Below are 22,955 nucleotides of genomic sequence, written 5' to 3' on the forward strand. Positions count from 1 at the left end.
TCTCTTTCAAAATAAATAAACATTAAAAATTTAAAAAATATATAAAGTATGGCATCCTCCTGACACTGATGTCTTCTGGTTTTTCACATTGATTAAAATATTAAATTGTAAGGTACTTAGTTCTCCTTATTCATTACATGCCTGGCAAATGTTAACCTATCTTTGAATACTTATGAGCCGTGAGGTCATGACTTGAACAGAAGCTGGACGTTTGTTTGTTTGTTTGTTTGTTTATTTTAGTGTTTATTTTTTAGAGAGAGCAAGCAGGAGAGGGTCAGAGAGAGAGGGAGACAGGATCCCAACTGGGCTCTGTGCTGCTAGCAGAGAGCCCCATGTGGGGCTTGAACTCTTGAACCGTGAGATCATGACCTGAGCTGAAGTTAAATGCTTAGTTGACTGAGCCACCCAGGCGTCCCAGGATTTCTTTTGATTTTATAGTGATAAATAAATGTGAGTTAGCTAGGCCTTGCCACAGTGGTCAGAGGTTTAAAGAGGTTAAAGTATAATGGTTTAAATGTAGCAGGTATTCAGGGCACTGGGTGAGTCAGTGGATTGTCTGACTCTTGATTTTGTCTCAGGTCGTGATCCCAGGGTCGTGGGATCCAGCTCCATGCTGGCTCCATGCTGTGTGTGAAGAATCCTGCTTAAGATTCTCTCTCTTTTCCCTCTGCCTTTCTTCCCTGCTTGCACTCTCTCTGAAGTAAAAATTAAAAAAATACATAGCAGGTATTCCAAAAAATGTGGGTTTTAAACAGTATTTGACACTTGAAAAACTTTTTTCTTGCAGTTTGGATGTGGATAATGAAGCTAAGAAACTGTTGGGTTTAGGACAGAAACATCTGGTGATGGGGGATATTCCAGCAGCTGTCAATGCATTCCAGGAAGCAGCTAGTCTTTTGTAAGTACTGTGTTTTGATATGATGTGCTATATTTTGTTCGTTAAAAGGTTGTCTTCTGGTGCCTGGATGGCTGAGTCGGTTAAGCGTCTGACTCTTGATTTTGGCTCAGGTCATGATTTCATGGTTTTGGGGTTTGAACCTGCATTGAGCTCTGCACTGTCAGTGGGGAGCATGCTTAGGATTCTCTCTCCCTCTCTCTCTGCTCAAATACATATAAATACATATATATATATATATATATATATATATATATATATACACACACACACACACACAAATATATATGTGTATATATATATATGTATATATATGGTTGTCTTGTGGGGGAAAGAATTTTAAAAGATTGGATATTTTTCATGTACAAGTTTATTCCCGTAACTAATGATGAGACTTATGTATCAGTGAGCAGTTTTGGTCTTTGCTTTTCCTGAGTAAGGTAATTTGTTTTCCAACCACCACTGATTAGGGTGGCCAACCTGCCCTGCTTTGTTCTGGGACTTTTCTAAATTTTTTATTTTTTAATGTTTTATTTATTCTTGAGAGAGGGAGAGAGTGTGCACGTGCCTGAACATGAGTGGGGGAGGGGCAGAGCTAGAGAGATACACAGAATTCGAAGCAGGCTCCAGGCTCTGAGCTGTCAGCACAGAGCCTGATGCGGGGCTTGAGCCCACAAGCCGCAAGATCATGAGCTGAAGTTGGACGATCAACCAGCTGAGCCACCCAGGCGCCCCTGTTCTGGGACTTTTCTAATTTAACATTGGAAGTTCTGTGTCTGGGGAAACTCCTCAAAGTCCCAAGCAAGCCGTAGGGGCTCCTGGGTGGGTAATTCAGTTGAGCAACCAACTTGTGATTTTAGATCAGGTCATGATCCCAGGGTGGGATCGAGCCCCCCCCCCCAGGCTCGGAGCATGGAGCCTGCTTAAGATTCCCTCCCTCACCACCACCCCCCTCACCTGCTCAAGTGCTTTCTTTTCTCTCTTAAAAAAAAAAAAAAAAAAAAAAGTCCCAGGTAAGCCATAACGGCCCCCCTACCACTAATGCTGATATAAGTGCAGAAGTTTTCATATTGTTAGCACCTTTATTCTCTGTTGCAACTATTTGGAAGTTGGCAGCTACCACTAAGTGGCCATATATATCTACATCATGAGGAAGCAGATTAGCTTTATTTAGTGCCTCAAAAGTGATTTATTTTAACCAAAGAGTTTAATGTATCCATGGAACTGGAAGAGAAGAAATTTAAGTTGAATCTTCAAGCAATAGGCTTTCAGCCTATGACCTGGTTTGAGCTAGTTTCTCAATATAGGTAACATCCTGTTACCAGTAGCAGTTGAAGTTAGTCATGTTCCCTGATGAATTGAGTAGTTATATGGAGTTGAGTTGAAGAAATCCTCCTTATAATAGAAATCCTTATAATAAAACTGGGCTTCAGGCTCACAGTGATTAAAAGCCTCTGGCTTTTCCATTCCTTCTTATTCAGTCAGGGTCGTATCAGTCCATTCTTGTCTCAACCCCACTACTTCTCCCAATAGAGCAGAATCTTATTTCTAGATGTCTGCATTAATATCGTGTCTAATTCCTTTTTTTTTTTTTTTTGCTTTTTTTAATGCTTGTTTATTCACTTTGAGAATGGGGGGAGGGGCAAAGAGAGAGGGAGAGACAGAATTCCAAGCAGGGTCCAGGATCAGCATGGAGCCCAACATGGGCTTCATTCCACAATGAGGAGATGACGACCTGTGCCGAAATCAAGAGTTGGATGCTTAACCATCTGAGCCACCCTGTCTAGAGATTAATAGCTAAAACTTACATATAGTGCTGTCTGTATGTCTAAGCATCGTTTTTTTTTTTTTTCAACGTTTATTTATTTTTGGGACAGAGACAGAGCATGAACGGGGGAGGGGCAGAGAGAGAGGGAGACACAGAATCAGAAACAGGCTCCAGGCTCTGAGCCATCAGCCCAGAGCCTGACGCGGGGCTCGAACTCACGGACCGCGAGATCGTGACCTGGCTGAAGTCGGATGCTTAACCGACTGCGCCACCCAGGCGCCCCTAAGCATCGTACTTTTGTATACATTAATTCAATTCTTAGATCTTTGAGCAGTTCTTAACATTTCTACATTAAGGCACTGTGAGTCTAAGGTTATACAGCTAAAGTTTAGAGATGTGATTTGAAGCCAGACAGTCTAACTCCAGAGAGTCTACCCTCTATAACATGATGTCTTTCCATATATTTTATTCGTCTTTTAGGTTCCAGCTAAAGGTCCTTTAACTATTCTGGCCTATACTGACATCCATCTTCTAGCAAGAGAAATATCTATTAATGTAGTTTGTCTCTTAAGATTATATACTCTAACCATAGCAAATTGATGTTAATTGGAATGTATATGTAGAGAGACCAGGCAATAACCCTTTGACCTTGACTTGAAAGCAAGAGGAGGGGAATATTGGTTTCCTAGAGAGATGTGTTACTGAAGAAATGTCATTTTAGAGCTTAAAGAACTAGAAATGAATGTTTTAGACTAGATGTTAATTCAGGTCTTAGATGTTTCTTCTCTTTGTAGAGGTAAGAAGTATGGAGAGACCGCTAATGAGTGTGGAGAAGCCTTCTTTTTCTATGGGAAATCACTTCTGGAGTTAGCAAGGTATGTCTTTTAAGCCACAGTTTTTAAGTAGGGTGTTTTGTGTAACATTATGATGGTCTCTTTAAAAACTTAAGGTTTCTTTGTTTGCCAGGATTGTTTACTAGCTTTGTGATTTCACATGAGCTAAGTGAACTGGGGGTTTAGGAGGAACAGGACATATTGATGGAAGTTTTCAAAGGCACTTGAAGCAGAGTAAAGTTATGCATGGGTTTTGACTTTTGGGTTCTTTAGAGGCAGAGATGTTTCTATTAGTGGATGGTCAATAATTTATTGAAGTCCAGTATAGAGAGAACTTTTAAAAACACTCTCATCCCAAAACAGTCATCCTTAAAAGCACTCTCAGCCCAGAACAATCATCCTTAACAAGGACTGAATGAAGGACAATTTGAAAACATTAGCATATGAGAATCTCTAGTACATAAAACTCATAAGTAGTCTAAACTCTTGGAAACTTGTGTATTTTCCACTGAAGTTTATTAACCAGAATAGAATCTATTGAGGGTACACAAACTAGCAAATAATTTGTGCCCTGTTTAATTTGGTAAGTTTTCTAAGTTGTAGATCATTCCCATGATTTGTCATGAAAGTCTTGCCAGAATGTTTTTAAGCCATCTAGAGAAATGCGGGTGGATGCGAAGTTTAGGAAATACAATGACTATAATGTAAAGGGAATATATTTATTGATTTTGTTCTTTTGACAAGAGTCATCAGTATTTTTTAGGTGGCTGGATGAAGGGTATGCTTTTTTCTTTCAGTACTTTTACAGTCTTAATTTATATTAGTTTTGATTGTTGCTTTTCGTCTCTGAAAACTTAGTTTATATTCTCTGCGCTTGATTGCTCTTCTGTTGCTTTTATAATATAGGACTGTAATTTTTGTCTTAGAAAAACTGTTAGTTCTATCCATCATACCTCTGGTGCTTTCTCCTTTTGTTCTCCTAGAATGGAGAATGGTGTGTTGGGAAATGCCCTGGAAGGTGTGCATGTGGAAGAGGAGGAAGGAGAAAAAACAGAAGACGAATCTCTGGTAGAAAATAATGATAACATAGATGGTATGTGGAGTTGCATGTGACATTCAGAAGATGCGACGTATATTTTTTGTGTACAGATGATGGAAGTAAGGCTCTCCCTATCCTGGATGGTCTCTCCCTAAGTTGCTAGGGGGTAAATAACCTGCATCTAGTGGAGACTACAGTGGAGGTAGCCAATTACTGAAACTGACAGCAGGCTTTTGTAAGAGGAAAACTTAATTTCCCCAATAAATGTGTTAAATTGATACTTTTAAATATACAACAACTTTAAATATTTTTCTGATGCAAAAATTTTAAAAGTCTGTGCAGCTCAGTGATTTTAATAGTCATGGTTTTGGAGTCTTTACACTTTTTGTGGCTAAGAAAATTAAATGTTAAATTCTAAGTAGAGTTTGGCTACTAGAGTTTTACATGTCAGTTGGAGGTTTATAATGTTCAGAGGAGAGAAAGCTTGGCATCTCTTACCTAACTGATAATCAGAATGCTCAAGTAAAAGAGTATCTAATTTAAGGAGCTTGGGTTTCTTTTGCAATAAGTTGCTCTGCTATCTGGGACTTTTTCCCTTTGCTTTTCTCAAGGGGGTAGATAAGTTTTAGGTCATCGCTAAAATTTAAGCCAGGTTGTTTGAGGGTTTAAAGGGAATGTATTTTTAGTTTCCGTTTATGCCTTTATCACTAAACTCGAAGACATGTTTATGCTTCATGTTCTTTAACCATGTAGAGGAAGCAAGGGAAGAGTTGAGAGAACAGGTTTATGACGCCATGGGAGAAAAAGAAGAAGCAAAAAAACCAGAAGACCAGTCTCTGGTAAAGCCTGAAATTGATAAAGAGCAGGAGACTGAAATGGAGAAGGGTGGAAGAGAAGATATGGATATAAGTGAGCCTGCACAGGAACTACAGGAAAAAGTTGAATCCACTCCAGATCAGTTAGCTGAAACCACTGAGGAAGCAAAAGAAACAGCACCAGAAGGACTGAATGAAGCCAAGGTCACTTCTGAGAAGAGACCAGAGGAGGAAGCACCAGATGCTGAGGAAGAAAAATCAGTTTGTAGAACTGACATCCAAGAAGAATGCAGAGAAAAAGGAGGTCAAGAAAAGCAGGGAGAAGTAATTGTGAGCATAGAGGAGAAGCCAAAAGAAGCTTTAGAAGAGCAGTCTGATATGACTCTTGAAAAGCAGGGTACTGCAGTGGAGGCAGAAGCAGAGCCTATAGATTCAGCAGTCAAGCCAGTGGATGTGGGTGGGGATGAGCCAAAGGAGCAGGTAGCTGCCTCTGAAAATGAGTCAGGAAAGGCTGTTCTTGAGCAGTTGGTAGGGCAAGAAGTGCCTCCTGCTGAAGAGTCACCAGAGGTGACAGTAGAGGCTGCAGAGTCCTCAGCTGTAAAAGCTGGGTCAGAAGTCTCTGAGAAGCCTGGGCAGGAGATCACAGTTCTCCCTAAGGATGGTGCAGTCAATGGACTGTCAGCTGCAGGAGATCAGACTCCTGTTGAACAACAGACTAATGCAGAAGGACTGACAGAAACAAAAGATGGCTCAGGACTAGAGGAGAAGGTCAGGGCAGAGTTGGTTCCTAGCCAGGAGGAGATTAAGCTGTCCACAGAAGAGTCTGAGGCAGCTGGAGATGGGGTTGAGACCAAGGTAGCCCAGGGGGCTACTGAGAAATGCCCTGAAGACAAAGTTAAGATAGCTGCTAATGAAGAAACACAAGAGAGAGAAGAACAGATGAAAGAGGGTGAAGGTAACCGGGATATGCAAGAGCTGCAGTGGGTGGAGTACATTCTGGATTTGACTCACTAATCATGGGTAAAAGTCAGCCTTCCATTCAGGATTTTCCGTCTGCCTTTGGATTAGGAAAGGGCTAAATGAAAATGGGGGTAGTTTAAGAAGATTGTGATAAGTTTAGCAAGTTAAATCAAAAGCAAGTCTTTAGCTGGCTTATAAACTAACGCTTTTACTAACTGCAAAATAGGCCTTCTCTGTGATTTCTGAGACTTGGCTAGCTATCAGTAATTTGTATTGTACTAGCCAATAAAGGTGGATGGAGGGTGGTGGAGTAGGTAGGGAAATAGTGGGCTAGGCTGGCAGAGAATGCTGAATGGATGTTCACTTGCATGCCTCTGGATTTTTAAATTTACTGTTCACATGGTTCCTATTCTCTGCTTTAGGAAGCAGGATTAGAACAGTAGAATCCAGTGAATTGGTACACTTAAGCAGGCATGCCATTTAAATGAAGGCAGTTAACCACAGTGAAAGAATTCTGGTGACTTTTACTTTTAGTCTTCAGGAAGTACTTAGAGGCTTATTCACATTAGTTTTAAATTAGCCCCTCCAAAAGATAATGAAAAACTTAACTGTTAGCTCTCTTGCTGCTTTCCCCCTCATTTCATGCTTGCTTTGGCTGCTAAACTGAAGTTTTTGTTACTTAGAACGTTATAAAGTGTCTGGATGCTTTGTATAGTATTGGTCTAATTTTGATTCAATTCCATCAAGATGTATAAGCCTCTAATTAGTAATTAGATAACTGGCACGTCTGACTTGAGTTGTACTATCATTTGAGGATTCTACTGTCTGTAAGGTTCATCTAACGTTGGTATTAATAACCACAGGTATATTCTAGTTAATAGTTACTACTTCATATAATTGCCAGACTACTTCAAGAGTTCTCTTTACTTTTAGATTTTCAAAAACAAACAATCAGTACTTGCAGCTCATCCTGGTAAAATACATTCTACCTATGTGCAGGTCGCTGCACTCCAGCCAGCACAGGCATGGTAACCAGAAATGAATTGGCTAAGTGGTAGCACCATTGGGCTGCTTATTGGGATTTAGGAGTTCTTTATGGAAAAAAGCACAGAACTGAATTACCTCAATTTTTAAGAAACTACCATGTCTTGATCTTTAATGATAGTGAGCAAAGACAGTAAGAAGTTCTGCTGGCTCTTTTAAGTTGGACTTTGAATAATAAGCTACAGTAGAGATGTCCTATTTCTCCAGTTCAAAACTATTCTGTGGGATCACAAGTGACATCGTTAGAGCTTTCTCACATACTTTATTTTTTATTCCAAGATTATACTATGTAGTAGGTAGTATTACTCCACCTACAGCCATGAGGAAATTGAGGCTTAGGGGTTACGTTACATGTTTAGGGTCAAACACTAAGTCATAGTACTAGAATCCAACTCTAGATCTGACATGAATGTATTGCTGTCCCCAAGCCTACCTCACAGTGAGGAAGGTAGTTTTATCTCCTTTAATCCATCTCCTATCAAAAACTTTCTGGTCACTCTTTTCAAAACACTTAATAAAAGCCCTAGGAGTCATCAGTTGCAGTTTTTAGTCTTATCCCAGCTACCACTCTACTTCTAAAGAAGGTAGTTTTCCATATTTTACAAAAGAAGAAATGGCAGGGGCACCTGGATGGCTCAGTCATTTAGGCGTCCCACTCTTGATTTTGGCTCAGGTCATGATCTCGGTTGGTTCGAGTCCTGAGTAGGACTCTATGCTAACAGTGTGGAGCCTGCTTGGGATACCCTTCGCCACTCATGATCTCTGTCTCAAAAAAAAAAAAAAAAAAAAATTAAGAAATGGCAGAAAGAGGTTAAGCAATTTGCCTTAGTCATATAGCCAATAAGTGGAGGGCTGAGGTACCCAAACCTTCTGGCTCTAGGGCCCAAGCTCTCAACTCTCTGTGCTCTATTTCTCTTTATGTGGCAACAGTAGCCTGCAGAATTTTTTTTTTTTAAGTTTATTTTGAGAGAGCATGTGAGCAAGTGGGGAAGGAACAGAGAGAGAGAGAGAGAGAGAGAGAGAGAGAGAGAGAATCCCAAGCAGACCTCCACACTGTCAGCCCAGAGCCTGATGCAGGGCTTGAACCCACGAACCATGAGATCATGACCTGAGCCCAAGTCAGATGCCTAACTATACCACCCAGGTGTCCCTTTGCAGAAATCTTATAAGTGTTGTTTTGTTTTTGTTTTTTTTTTTTCCTCTCTCTTTATCTTTTAAGAATTTTGATTTTTTATTTTTTTTAATTTTTAATGTTTGTTTATTTTGAGACAGAGTGCACACAAGTGTGGGGCAGGGGGTGGGGGGGCAGAGAGAGAGGGAAAGAGAGAATCCCAAGCAGGCTCTGTGCTGTTAGCACAGACCCCAAAGTGGGACTCAATCTCATTAACTGCCAGGGCATAACCTGAGCTGAAATCAAGAGTTGGCAGTTTAACTGACTGAGCTACCCAGGCACCCCTTAAGATTTTATTTAAAAAAAAAAAAAAAAAAAATTAACGTTTATTTATTTTTGAGAGACAGAGCATGAGTGGGGGAGGAGCAGAAAGAGAGGGAAACACAGAATCTGAAGCAGGCTGAAGGCTCTGAACTATCAGCACAGAGCCCGACATGGGGCTTAAACTCCTGAACTGTAAGATCATGACCTAAGCCCAAGTTGGAAGCTTAACTGACAGAGCCAACTAGGTGCCCTTTAAGATTTTATTTTTAAGTAATCTCTACACTTAACAGGGGGCTCAAACTTACAACCCCAAAATCAAGAGTGTCACATATACTACCAACTGAGCCAGCCAGGTATCCCAGAGGTTTTCTCTTAAAATCCCATTTTCTACCACCTCTCTTAAAATGGCATTTATCCCTAATAAAGATAACTGATCTGTTCTTTTCTGATTGTCACACTAGATAGGATTGATAAGTAAACAAAGTTTTTAAATTGTAGGCACAGAGCTTGGCCATGCTCAGACTACTGGTCAGTCTGTAGTGTTTACCTGACTTAGTCCTGTGGGAGTGCTAGAATAACCAAAGAACCAGCAGATTGCCTTTACTTTGTCTTTAAGAGGAATTTTCTTCTTTGCACCATTCTGTGCCCTTAACTTTTGAACAGGCAACAAATTAGAGAAATGGTATAAAACTGTGTTTCCCTTTCTCCAAAGGATGATAATAGGCATACTACAAAGAAGATTCCACTTTCAAAGAAGTTTGGAAAATATTTTAACAGATCACTTTACTGAGGACATCAGGGCAATTCCTATTAATACTTGAGTACAGGTTACCAGATTGGAAAGTATCACTTTAAAGTAATGGCTTTCTCATTAACCTAGCTGCTTCTCTACCATCCCATGAAGGTAGTATAAATTTCTGCAGGAAAACCAATATTTTCTCACATTATCATAAGAGTTTTAGTTTAAAAATTTGATGTAAAACTCAGTAAGACCTTATGCCAAATTAGATGTCACCTAGCATTCTGGTATGAGTAGGAACAGATACCAGATAATGAAAAATAGAGAATAACCATACACATTTTGTTAATTTTTTCTACAAATTGTGAAGGTAAAATGTTTCATAGATTTACTTCACCCGTTTTGCATATTCTCCTGGAGAACGGGCTTCATTACCATCTAGCCTTAACAGTGTACTAAGTATACAAACATCTTGGAAATTTGGGCATGGATATATAATGGTGTGTGATGGTGGGTATTTATTTCAGAAGCACTAAATCACATGGTCAACGGAAAAGTGACTCATTTGATAAAACAGTTTACCAAAGAGGTTAATTAGCTTGTAACTTGTAATTGATTCTTAGAGGATTTCTTTTTTTAATTTAATTTTAATTTTATTTATTTAAGTAATCTCTACACCCAGTGTGGTGCTAGAACTTAAAATCTTGAGATCAAGAGTTACACATTCCATTGACTGTGCCGGCCAGGTGCCCTTCTTAAAGGACTTTGTTAGATTGTCCTACTAATTTATAATGTTTAGGAATTTTCTTTGCCTGTTCCCATCCTGAACCAGAATTGCTAGACAGATAAAAGTCCTTTAGCCTGACTTCCTAAGGCCTAATTGCCATATTCATGTTCCCATAATAGCTTGTTAAGAGACAATATTTTGCTTATGTTAAAAATGCTTAATGAAAGATGGCAGAGGTAGACACATTATACCCAGTTTGTGAATTGCTTGTGCCCCCATAAGCCCATTTAAAAAAAAAAAAATTTTTTTAACGTTTATTTATTATTGAAAGAGTTAGAGCATGAGCAGGGGAGGGGCAGAGGGAGAGGGAGACACAGAATCTAAAGCAGGCTCCAGGCTCTGAGCTGTCAGCACAGAGCCTGACGCGGGGCTTGAACTCAAAAACCGCGAGATCATGACCTGAGCCCAGGTCGGACACTTAACCGACTGAGCCACCCAGGTGCCCCTATAAGCCCATTTTTAATCGCTTGATATTCTGAGCTTCATGTGGTGAATAGAGCTATTTATTAGCAGCCTGTCCTTCTACTAGGCATTTGACTTGTGAGTGTATGCCAATATGGTAAAATACAGTGTCAGTATGGCTGCAAATTTTAACATTATACTGGAATAGAATAATTGGTTGTGGTAGTGCTCACTCATTTCTGTATGTGCTAGAGCTGGCTGGAGTCTGTGGCATGCTCATTGGTGAGAGTTGGTAAGGACTATGCTTTTCTCTCTACAGCTCTGTTGTGGGAAAGCTAGTCTCTTGAGCATTCTTGATCTGAATGGACTGGGGTAATTTAACTTTTCATACTTTGTCAGCTTGTTAGTATTCTCTAACAAGTGGCCTAAAGACCCCAGGAACACTGGCTGAGGTCTCCATTTGCTTCTGGCTGAGTAGATGGGAACTTCTAGTAAACAAAAGGCTACAATAGCTAATATGTCTTGATCTGAGAGATCAGGAATGATTTTTAGAAGAGAAATATTCAGCCTTCTGATCACTGAAGGTATAAACCATAGACGCCATAAGATTATACAATCTAAATCTAGATTACACATGAATTAGACTGTAATCACTGGCTTTATATTTCTATCCATTCAAATATTAACTGACTTAGCATCTGGCCTGTTCTACCTCAGAATATAGGTTATTCAACTGACATTTATTGGAACTTCTGACTAGTTAAAAGATATCCTTAGTATTCTCAATACTGAGTAATTTTTGCTTGCAGAAACTGAAGGCTCAGAAGAGGAGGATAAAGAAAATGACAAGGCTGAAGAAACACCAAATGAATCCATTCTTGAAAACAAGGTAAATTATTTGTTCAGTATCAATTTCTGCTTTCTTTTTGTAGGACTGTAGCTTACTAGGGTATGCCTGATTATTATCATAGCTTTTTCTTAGTTATACATTTAGATTTGTAATCTAAAGATGCCTCTCTTGTACTGCTGCCTAATACCAATGATTTGGATATACTTTTTAGTCTCTTCAAGAAAGTGAAGAGGAAGAGATTGGGAATCTAGAGCTTGCCTGGGATATGCTGGATTTAGCAAAGATTATTTTTAAAAGGTAAAACTTTTGGTGTGTCTAGGCTCAGGTTGGGAGTTCGGAGGTTGAATAAAAATAGAATACCAGTTAGGCTTGGGCAAATGCTGTTAAGGTTCCTGATCATCTTTTCCTTCTTTTAGGCAAGAAACAAAAGAAGCTCAGCTTTATGCTGCGCAGGCACACCTTAAACTTGGAGAAGTTAGTGTTGAATCTGGTAATACATTTTTACTCTCTCCTTTAATGTCCCCCCGCCCCCATTCTTCGTCTAATTCCTTAAAATTCAGCTTGATTGATCATAAGTTGTGGGCAGTTGGCTTTAAAGGACAGTCAGTTTGGGTTCCTGTAGCTCCTAGAGCTGTGTGAATAATCTCCCCTAACTGAAGTCTTTCAGTAGTTTTTTTGTTTTGTTTTTTGTTATTTTGATATTTATAGTCAAGGATCCTAGAGATGCTACAAAGAAAATGAAATGTAAAATAGAGCATTCCTGTAGGATAGTCTAAAATTTAGAAATATTGGGGCGCCTGGGTGGTTCAGTCGGTTGGGCGTCCGACTTCGGTTCAGGTCATGATCTTGCAGTCCGTGAGTTCGAGCCCTGCGTCGGGCTCTGGGCTGATGGCTCAGAGCCTAGAGCCTTTTTCCAATTCTGTGTCTCCCTCTCTCTCTGCCCCTCCCCCGTTCAAGCTCTGTCTCTGTCTCGAAAATAAATAAAACGTTAAAATAAATAAATAAATAAATAAATAAATAAATAAATAAATAAAATTTAGAAATATTCAATAAAAAAAATAAAATAAAATTTAGAAATATTAAATGCTATCCATTTGCTTGCTTTTCTTTTTCTCTTTATTAGAGAATTATGTCCAAGCTGTGGAGGAGTTCCAGGCTTGCCTAAACCTTCAAGAACAGTACCTGGAAGCCCATGACCGTCTCCTTGCAGAGACCCACTACCAGCTGGGCTTGGCCTATGGGTACAACTCTCAGTATGATGAGGCAGTGGCACAGTTCAGCAAATCCATTGAAGTAATTGAGAAGAGAATGGGTGAGTGAGCATCAGCTATTTGATGCTAAGCTTGGTGGATCCAGTAATTGACAAGATTTTTAAAAAAATGGATCCCCTTGTGGTTAACTATTAGTGATCACTTTAGCCTGTTTTTTGTAGCTGTACTAAGTGAGCAGATGAAGGAGGCTGATGGATCATCTTCTGAATATGAAAAAGAAATTGAGGAGCTGAAGGAACTGCTACCTGAAATTAGAGAGAAGATAGAAGATGCAAAGGAGTCCCAGCGTAGTGGGAATGTAGCTGAATTGGCTCTGAAAGCAACTCTGGTTGGTTTGGTTTCCTTTTAAAGTTTTGGTAATAGTATGATATTGTTGGAAGTCATCATGGTATTAGTGTTCCATTTGTCTAGGAACCATGACTTGGTTTCTAGGGAGCTGGTTGTTTGAAGGAATGTGAGAATTTATCTAATTATTCCTATCAGATAGTATAATGCTTAAGATAGTATAATGCTTAAGAGAAGATACTCTGGAGCCATACTGGGTTTGAGCTCTGTATCTGCTGCTTACTGTGTGTGGCCACAGGCATGTTACTTAACATTTCTTTGCCTTAGTTGACTCATCTGTAAGATGGGGATAAATAATACGTAGGTTAAGATACTTATGACAATACAAATAGTGTTCGCTTAATAAATGTTAGCTATTACTTCCATCTTTGAGAACTCCTATTTAGATTAGCAAGGTATTGATGATGGCTTTTAGCCCCACATTTCCTGGCTCTGCTTTTGGCTGCTGGAATGTCAGGGAGCGTCCTACCCTCCTGGTGATGACATGATACAGAGGGGTTAATTTAACATCTACACTGCCTAAGCTCCCAGTTTGGGGATGGCAGGTGTAGGTAGAGGTGGGTGGACGATATTGCTTCTATAAGGAAGCCCGCTAGTATTTGAGGTCTTAATCAGAATCAGTTTTTTGGATGGTCAGTACCGTTGTAGGACTGTGGGTGACCTGGTGGGTTTTGTCCTGGGCCCCACTTGGGTCTGTCACCTCCCAAACAGGTGGAGAGCTCTACTTCAGGTTTCACTCCTAGCGGAGGAGGCACTTCAGTCTCCATGGTGAGTATGCGGGTGGTTTTTGTCACTTAACATCAGGTCTGTTGGCCTCATGTAGCTGTACGTTGCTAACAAAGTCCTTTTTGCCAGGTTGCCAGTAGAAAGCCAACAGATGGTGCTTCCTCATCTAACTGTGTGACTGATATTTCCCACCTTGTCAGAAAGAAGGTAAATGTACATGTGGTCATTTCTGTCTTTCCAGTCTTTTTGTTTTGTTTTTTGCTTCAAATGATACATGGGGAATGCATTCCCTAATATTTGATGCAATAGACACTCATTTTGCAAAGTTGGTGAGGGTTTGAGTGAACGTAGTTTTCACTTGAATATATCTTCTAACAAAAATTTCCAGGCCTCTTCTGGCCTAGGAGTATCAAATCAGAAAAGTTGCTGAGGAGACTTGGTCTCATGGCTCATCTTAGGAAGCAGGCAAGTTTTGACAGTAGTCATTCAGCAGCAGACCTGCTGATACTTACACTCCTGACTGCCCGTAGTTACAATAGTTTTTTTTTTTCCCTCTTGTGGGAGACTGATTCCTTTGTTTCTGACTCCCAAAATTGTGGTTTGGTTATTGTTTAGATCTCCTTACCCTACCCCACCTTTCCACTAGGGAGGCTGAATTGGTATGTTTTGGCAGACCACTTTATTGTATTGAACTCAGGTTGGCTTCTGCCTCTGTGGCCATGGGAGAAGACCCTTAGACCTGTGGATCCTGGTGCTGCAAAACCATGGGGTGGCAGCGGCAGGGGAGGAGAGGAGTAAAGGGACTGTTAAAAAGTTCTGCAGTTCTTTTAAAAATACCCAGCACATTTGTGAAGCTCACAATTATATCTTCAGAGGAAACCAGAGGAAGAGAGTCCCCGAAAAGATGATGCAAAGAAAGCCAAACAAGAGCTGGAGGTGAATGGAGGCAGTGGGGATGCCGTCTCCAGTGGAAATGAAGTTTCAGAAAACATGGAGGAGGAGGTGGGCAGTTAAGAGGGCTTGGACTCTTGCCTTATTTCCCCTTGTTCTCAGGGCCTGGGGAAACTGGTCCTCCTAAGTGCATGTTCCCCGCCTTGAGCCTGTTTGTTTTTATAAGGGTTGCATTCAGTTAATCCACTGTGCAGGAAACGATTTGGTTATGGAATGTAGGATGTCCCATTGACAGATGGAAACTATATACATACCACAGGTCCCATCCTAATGAATGAGGAGGTATTTAATTGGCAAGACCATTGGGTTACTTCTGCTTCCTCCTTTCCAGGTAACCTATAAACATTGGCGTGGTCAGCCCTATTCTAGAAAATTTAGGAAATGGCCTTATATTTTGTGGTCATTGCTGTTATTCATGTAGGGAGCAAAGCAGGGTTTTAAGAGACCTGTTTACTTTCTCTAAGGCCTCTACTCAATATATAAGACAGAATGGCTTAAACTAGGTAGGGTCATTTATGCCCAGGCTCCCTGTTTGTCTTCCAGGCTGAGAATCAGGCTGAAAGCCGGGCAGCAGTGGAGGGGACCGTGGAGGCCGGAGCAACAGTTGAAAGCACTGCATGTTAAGAGAGGGCGCAGAGCCTTCCTCCTGAGGGAAAGTGTTTTTGTATATAATGTATTTTTTCACTTTGGGGGGATTCTTTTTGTATAACTTCAATAAAGATTGTAAGCAAAGGTTGAGGCTTTGATGATTTTTTTTCTTAAACATTGGCTGAATCTGTGCCTTGGAACGCTCCAGGTTTTGTATAGTGGCCAAAGGCACCCCCCACTCCCTTTCTGTACTGTTCTCATCCAGATTCCTACCTATTGTGGAGGTGATCAAATCAAGCATGGTTATAGGCCTTTTGTCTTCCAATGGTGCTATGCTTTTTCCATTTTAAATATTGCACTCAGCTGTGTTGCAAACCTTCAGTGGTGCTGTCCCTGGATGGGGGCTACAAAAACAAGACTTGGTGAAGATCTTGCTCTTTGGTGCTGATACTTCTGTTTGATGGACTTTGTGAGCTGATAACCGCCTCTGAGTCAGCCCTTGGTACTTTTATCCACTTAGTCTCCAACTGGGGGCCAATAATTCTGTCTGGAAAAAGAACTCTGAAGAAAACTTGTGAGGGAGTGGTGGGGGAAACCTTGAGAACTGGTGTGCTAATTATAGAGAAATGAGCTTTCTGGTTTGAAAGTGGCTGAGGGACAGACTGGACCCTTTGGATGTGCTTGGGAGAATCTGTGGGGAGGCTGGTTGATGGAGTTTTGTTTTCTGTACAGAAAGGCTGAAATTATCTATCAACTTGAATCCGAATTGTTACCCCATCTGCAGTTTTGACTTCTCAAATAAAGATGCTAAAAAAGCTCTTGGTCTGAACTTGTGTTTAAAGATTTTCAGATTCAGTGTCTCCTTCTCTGCCCCTCCTCTGCTCACTCTTACTCTCTCAACTAAATGTTAAAAAAAAAAAAGATCTTCACTGGGATCCTTGACTGCCTAGAGCATTTCCATGTGGAAGGTGGGGTTGAAAGTCTGGCTGCCCAGTCTAAGGGTGCTCGTGCTTAGGATACTGGTACTAAAGCCATCCCATTAGGACCTCACAGATGCCCAGGATGCAAGGTAAATGGAGAGCCTCCATATATGAGCTGCCTCTGACCCGACCCTTAGTTTAATTACGTGTTATGCATCAGGCATTGTTTGGATCTGAATTCCAAACAGTGCCTGCCCTACATTACCTAAAGGGAGTTACTTAATTCTGACCACCCACAGGGCTACTTTGCTGCACTAGACTCTAGGTCAGAACCTGCCATTTTAATAACCAATGTCAGAGGCAGTTTTTCACTTTATTATTTTGTCCCCTAAATACAAGAGAAAATGGAGTTTTTCTGGGCTGGTTATGGTAACTCATGGCTGCAGATCTTCCTGAAGATGCCTTCGTATTGCATGTACCAAGTCCTGAGAGTTTTAGGCCTAATATCAAATTTCAGCCAGATTTCACAAGTGACCCTCTACAAGTATGTAAGATATGGGAGCTCCTAGTTTATGGGACCTTTAGAGCCTGGATGGCTTCCCAGAGGATGTCCTGAGGAAGCTTGGATTTGAATGAAGAAGTGTGGCAACAAGACAGGCTTTAGCAAGAAACGTGGGAATAAGTTCAAGTTCCTTTAATGAATTAAAGAGTGCCCTTGCTCATCTTTGAAAGGATTTAGATGCCAGGCGGTATTGCAAATAACCTTACATTCACTTAATCGCCACATCTGTTTTACAAAATATTTTTGAAAGGTGGTAAAGCCGTTGGAGCTTTTATCTGCTATTTGCTCCTAGACCTTCAGAAGGTGTAGTAGTAAAACTGCAGGTCTGGCAACTTCAAATCCTAGATCTCTGCATGTTAAGCTACTCCTGCCCATATTTTCCTAACTCAAAGCCAGAGGGGGGGTAGGTCAAAGCTGTGATGAGGGCCCAAACCCTCATCTCAAACCTTGACTGCTGAGGGGCTCTTCTGTGGGAGGAGGGGGATCAACAAAGCCAGCTTTTGGGGCAAGGGAGCTGGCTTCCAGTGAAGACGAACTGGACATCTGTGGAACGGGGAGAAGAAAGTGTATCTTTAGCAAGAGGTTTGTCTTGACTACCCAATGTAAACCAAGTTAACCTCATCATTGTCTGATTTCCTTATCCATTTACCTAGATCTACCTAATAGGATGTATGAGGGTTAAATGAGTTCATTCACAGCACTTGATAACTTGGCACATGGTGGTCAGCAAATATCGGCAATTAACCACACCAATCACACCTGTGGTGCCCCTAGCTCCAGGTGGGCCCTCACCAGAGGTGGGTACTGGTATTCCTGGGCATTTGCTGGATTGATCTCTGCCAGTGTCTGGACACCTGCATCTCTTGCATTAACCAGTCGCAGAAAGAGCTCAGCCTGACCTACCTGGAGAGAGATGAAATAGTAATGCATCTGTACCTGGAGTAGACCCAGTCCTCGTTACTCCACACTTACCTGGGGAATCCCATTCAGCTGCCCAAGGCTAAGGCTGGGGTCCAGAGGAAGGGCCCGAAGTGGAATACGCCAGTGACCACTTAGCACTCTTTGATCCCGGTCAAATAACACCAGTGAGGCCCAAGCCTTTGGCTGTGGTGCTGTAGCCCATGCCAGCCCCTGCCAGGCCTGTAGCTCACAGACCAAGGATACTGATGGTGAAGGTGGCAGTCTAGAACAACCAAAACAAGGTGTCAGAACTGTTCTCCCTTCCTAGGATAGCCCTCAGAGCCAGTGGCCCTATGTACACATGAGAAAACTCAGAATGAGGGAAAAGCCTCAAAATGTGGCACCAAAGCCAATCTCCACATACTGACCTGGGTACAGGCTGCCTGCTGGCAAGGATGGCACAGTTGCCCATGGGCCCAGGAGCTGGAGGTGGGGGCAAGCAAAGGGCTGGGGGCAATGCTGTGACCCCTCCTGTATCCTGTCCATCTCGGGTCAAACCGGTCAGTAGTTGCACCCAAATCCAAGAAGCCTCAAGTCCCCGAAGGAAGTCATAGAAAATGACCAGACCAGCCCTGAAGAACACAGGTCTCAGCTGGCACCTACACATAAACACACCCCCAGCTCCTCTTAACCTTGCCCCCCTCAACCCTCACTTGTCCTAGTGGTCTCCTTAATTAAAAGTGATGGCCAAGTCACAGAGGATGTCAAAAGAGGAAGCCCGCCTCACCCAGGGTCGTAGGGTGCAGGGCCCAGTACGTCAGAAGTGGGCAGGAGGAAGTGTGCATCCAGGCCTAGGTTTCTGGTCATGGTTCCAGGAGGCAGCGGCTGTAGTTGGGAAAGAGTGGACCCCGGAAAGCCTCCCAGGTGTCCATGCTTCCCCAACTGCACAAAACAGAACTGCCTGCCACCCTCCCCCACCAAACCCCTGGGTCCTCACAGCCTCTTCTGTGCCACTCAATAGGACACCTGTGGGGTGTGGAATCGGTGGCAGTGGGGGAGCCACCCGGGGTGGGAGGCGTGGGGGATCTTCCCTCCTTCTCAGACTTGGGCTGGGATTCGCGGCAGGTGGCAGCTTCCTAGGCCCTGGGAGCAGAATTAAGAGTAGGGCACCCCTAAGCAGGACACAGCAAGTAACAGCGCTGAGATAACCCTCCCCCGGGAGCCTAGGTGCATGGACACCTGGAGATGCACGTAAACAAGGACGGACAGCACGTAAACACCAGCCTCATTCCCCATACATGGTCTCTCTAACCCCCTCTTCCGAGCTTGGTCTGATTGAGCTAGGTGACCTGGGACGGGTACTCGCTGAAGCCAGGACGCAGGGCCTGCGCCTCTCTGCATCTGCAAGGCCAGGATTTCTGCCTCCAGGCGCCGGTTTTCAGCTTCCACTACTAGAAGCTCCCCCAGTGTGGCATCTGCCTTCCTTCCTGCGATGAAAAGTCCGACCTGTCACCTCTGACCTCTGGTGACCAGCTGGTGAGATTCTGAGTTCTCCAGCTTTAGGTCTCTTTGGACAAGGCTGGATTTGTCAGGTAACATTCTAGCCATTGCCACAAAGACCACCCAGGTTTTATACTTCTGGGTTTTTGCTCAGGTGGTCCTCATGCCTCCCTCATCACCTCCCTCAACCGCCCTTTTCCTCCTCCCACAATTAAGACCACCGCATCTGAGAGGCACTCCTGGCCGGCCCCCCGGACCCCGCCTGTTCACCCCTGCGAGTCCGCAACCGCTGCAGCTCCAGTGTTGAGGCCTCCACTTGCAATTGACATATCTGGCCCAAAACGCCGGGGTCCCGGCCCCCGCCTCGAACATAGGCCTCGCGCAGGGCCCTAGGGAGGGAGTAGGGGACAAAAAGGCAGCAGCGTCTTTCCAGAGCTGATCAGCGCTTCGCCCATGCCGTACCCGGGCCCGGGACCTCACCCGATCTCGGCAGCCAGAGTCCCTGGGTTGGCCTGTAGTACCGGACAACAGAGTTCTGCCTGTCGCAAGGCGTTGAGCCCAGTCCTGGAGTAGGGGGATACCGGCGCGGAAAAGGTATTACAGATCCAGACGCCAGGCCTCCGGAAGCCCCACCCCTTCCCGACCTAACACTCGCAGCTTTCCAGCGGCTTAGGGGCTGGAGCCTCGCGCGTCCCGCCCTCCCAAGGGTCCCGCCCAGCCCCAGCCCCGCCCCCGCCCCGCCCCCAAGCCAGCTCAGCTGAGCTACCGAATTCCCCGAGCCGGCTCTCACCCGGACTCTGGCTGTAGCTGCTGAACGTGCGCCCCTAGCACTTCTAGAGCTCCCCGCGTTCGCCGGCCTTCTGCCCTGAGTTCTCGAAGCTCCCGCTCCAGGCCGATAAGGCGTGATATTCCGCCCCGGGTCTGGGCCAAACCTTGGAGGCGTTGGCTCAGTTCTGAGGCGGTAAGGGATTGGGTCGCAACGGGGCCAACAAACTCAAATCCGAAGGGCGAGGGGCGGAGCGGGCCCTTAGTCCCCCTCTCCTTTCCCCTCACCCTCGTTGCGTCGCTCCAGGGCAAGGCTCTGTGCCTTCGTCTCCACCATCCGCTTTGCGTGAGTCCTTTGCAATGCCCAAAGCCTCTCTCCCGGGCTTCCAGCAGCTTCTGGGGTGGGGCCCTGAGTCAGCGCCTCACAACGTCTTCGGAGCCCTTCTGATCTTCGGGGGACCTCTGTTATCCAGGGTTGCATTTCCTGTAGGTACAGCCACAGCCGCTGCACCTGGAGATAACAGGAACGCGCGATCTCTGTTAGGAGTAATCCGACCTATAATCTGCCTGATCTGTAGGCTTGGGGAGGACGCTGAATTTTGAGCCAAGAGTACCTCCTCCGTTAGCTTCTTCAGAGCCAATTTGCTGGCCTCTTGGTCTGAGATGCCCTGTTGTCCTTGTGGCACAACCTGGCGACAGGGTGTGGGATGAGAAATCCTCAAAGAGTTGTTTGAATACCCGCCCGGTTTGGCCAGAGGCGGCCTGTTGAGGGGTGTGCACCAGGTGTTACCTCTGGGGTCAGATGGCCAATGCAGAAGCGCTGAGTGTGGGTAGCCAGCAGGGCCCAGGAGCGGAAAACCATGTCACAGGACCCACAGGACAGGAGCCCTGGCTCCCCAGAGTAGGAGGCCATGGAATGGGATCCCTTTCCTGACACCAGACAAGACCTGCAGAAGACAGGACAGAGGGCAGGGGAATGGGAGAGGAGTTTGAAACAGAAAGCCAGAGGCAGAGAGGAAAGGCCAGGTTTACTGAGTTTAGATTAAGTTTATGTTTGGGGAGGAGATTTAGCAACCTGGGAAACAACTACAAGTCTAGGCAGGTCTGGAGCGTGGGCGGGAAAAAGCAGGCCACCTTTGGGAGGAGCCCCTAAAAAGTGTCACAAGGACTGCTCTACCTAATTACATGAGCATGGGCAAGTCCCTTTTAAGATCTCCGTTTCTCTGCTTATGTAAAGGGGAACAAACAGCTGTCTCCTAGGCTGGCTGGGCCCCATCACTCCCGATTGCTGGCCACTCAATAGCCTCCAGCAGGGAGGTGTCATCTTGTTCATTCTTGTTTTCCCCCAAATGGAGGTTACCCAAGTTAGCCCCATTCTCCATTCTAGGGAACACCTGGGAATGGAAGCAATCGGCCCTTCTGGGTTTTCTTCCAAGAAACCTTTCCTGTAGGCTGAAAAGCTCTTCTTTGCACTGTGCCTCTCTGGAAGAAACCACAGCTCTTGTATAACCAAGTCACACCAAGGCCAGGGGTCTCTCCCTAACACCCATTCCCTGATTCCTGTTTTTTGGGTTTTGTTTTGTTTGGCTATACAGGAAAGATAGTCCACACAGGCCAAGGAATGGAAAGTTCAGGGAGAACATTATAAATTTATCAGATGAGGGTAAGCTTTCACTTGAGCTGGCCGGGGCCAGGGAGGCCCTTCTTGTGGGTCAGATCTCTCTGCCACCTCCCCAAAGATCTGCATCCATCAGAGGCAGGAGCTCTGACTTAGCCCCATGTTTCCAAACAAACTCCCTTTTCTAAACAAGATAGAGACTTAAGGTAGCAACACCCCCTCCCCATGTAAGGCCAAGATATGACCAGCAACAGCTTGCAAAGCATTTCAAAGCATGTGATCTCAGTCCAGCTTAAGTCCAAGGGAGAAGGGCACATTTTTAGAAATCTGTTCTGTGAAAGCTAGTTAGGAGCAAAGCCCAAGGCTGAACAGGTACGATATTTCTATCTCAACCAATTTCTCATGTCTGGTTTAATACTTCTGCAACTTAATTCATTTATAGTATTCACGGATTCTAATATGCACGTTTTTTCCACATTTTAACACTGAAATCAGGATCGACAATGTAGTAACTGTGAAGTTTTCTTATTACTACATAAAAGAATGTCTTCAAATAGATATATTCAATGAAATATGATAGTTTTTATTGCTCAATCAACATTTCTACTTGGACTACTTGTCACACTAGCAGGAGAGACTATATAATAGTGTGGCAGATAGGGTCTCTGCCTTCCTAGCCTTTAGAATCCAACAAATGTCATGCTAGTCTTTCTGCCTCTAGACCTCTACCCCTTCTGAAGACACTACAAGTTAGTCATCTAACATGCAATGAGGCCTGTTACTCTGCTGCTGGTCTCCTATTAGAGTATGATCTTAGACCTCTATAGCCACTGTAGGGATGGCCAAAGAGTGCCAGTGTATCTGTTTGGTTTAACTTCTACCTGGTCCATCAAATTTTGGACTAAGGTTTCATTTTTAATGTAACTTTATTTTCTTTCCTACTGGGCTGGGCACTCCCTGCATCCCCAGAGCCTTGCTGGGGAAGTGTATGTTGAATGAGAAAATGTACCTCCTCCACTGGTCACCCAGACAGCACTGGCTCAAACCCTTTCCCATGTTCTTATTTAGCAGGAAACTGAGACATAAACCTTCCTTAAAATATGCACACTGGTAAATACTTAAGCAGTGAAAATCAGTTCCAGGAAGGAAACTTGGGTTTCTGATTTTATTATGGGTAATTTATTGCACAAATTCTTCTGCATCAGAAAAGTATCTGCTAAAAGGAGAAACAGGTGTGTCTGA

General features: G+C 43.6%; 2 protein-coding genes across 8 annotated transcripts in view; one reads left to right on the plus strand and one right to left on the minus strand.

Annotated features, from left to right (window-relative positions):
* LOC123597798 (nuclear autoantigenic sperm protein) overlaps positions 1-16,265 on the plus strand; it is a 40,852-nt gene extending 24,587 nt beyond the window's left edge. For 2 of the 7 annotated variants that reach the window (XM_045477151.1, XM_045477150.1), the window contains 13 exons: positions 788-898; positions 3,458-3,538; positions 4,480-4,589; positions 5,289-6,305; positions 11,527-11,606; positions 11,779-11,864; positions 11,984-12,057; positions 12,691-12,879; positions 13,000-13,166; positions 13,895-13,951; positions 14,039-14,116; positions 14,783-14,911; positions 15,404-15,592. In XM_045477151.1, the coding sequence (XP_045333107.1) occupies positions 788-898; positions 3,458-3,538; positions 4,480-4,589; positions 5,289-6,305; positions 11,527-11,606; positions 11,779-11,864; positions 11,984-12,057; positions 12,691-12,879; positions 13,000-13,166; positions 13,895-13,951; positions 14,039-14,116; positions 14,783-14,911; positions 15,404-15,484 (2,260 nt within the window). In that variant the 3' untranslated portion in view covers positions 15,485-15,592. Of the gene's footprint in view, positions 1-787; positions 899-3,457; positions 3,539-4,479; positions 4,590-5,288; positions 6,306-11,526; positions 11,607-11,778; positions 11,865-11,983; positions 12,058-12,690; positions 12,880-12,999; positions 13,167-13,894; positions 13,952-14,038; positions 14,117-14,782; positions 14,912-15,403 lie in introns of all 7 variants that reach the window. The other 5 variants (XM_045477157.1, XM_045477155.1, XM_045477153.1 and 2 more) reach the window with 5 other exon arrangements.
* A 782-nt stretch (positions 16,266-17,047) lies between these two features.
* CCDC17 (coiled-coil domain containing 17) lies at positions 17,048-22,915 on the minus strand. The gene is given in 14 exon segments (XM_045477158.1): positions 17,048-17,383; positions 17,385-17,473; positions 17,723-17,833; positions 17,903-18,113; positions 18,259-18,462; positions 18,618-18,715; positions 18,828-18,973; positions 19,180-19,317; positions 19,601-19,719; positions 19,811-19,894; positions 20,121-20,283; positions 20,384-20,606; positions 20,710-20,790; positions 20,793-22,915. Coding segments are annotated over 14 exon segments (1,950 nt in total). The 5' UTR covers positions 21,009-22,915; the 3' UTR covers positions 17,048-17,316.
* Positions 22,916-22,955: the final 40 nt, after the last annotated feature.

The sequence above is a fragment of the Leopardus geoffroyi genome, chromosome C1 (assembly GCF_018350155.1).
Source record: "Leopardus geoffroyi isolate Oge1 chromosome C1, O.geoffroyi_Oge1_pat1.0, whole genome shotgun sequence".
NCBI lineage: Eukaryota > Metazoa > Chordata > Mammalia > Carnivora > Felidae > Leopardus > Leopardus geoffroyi.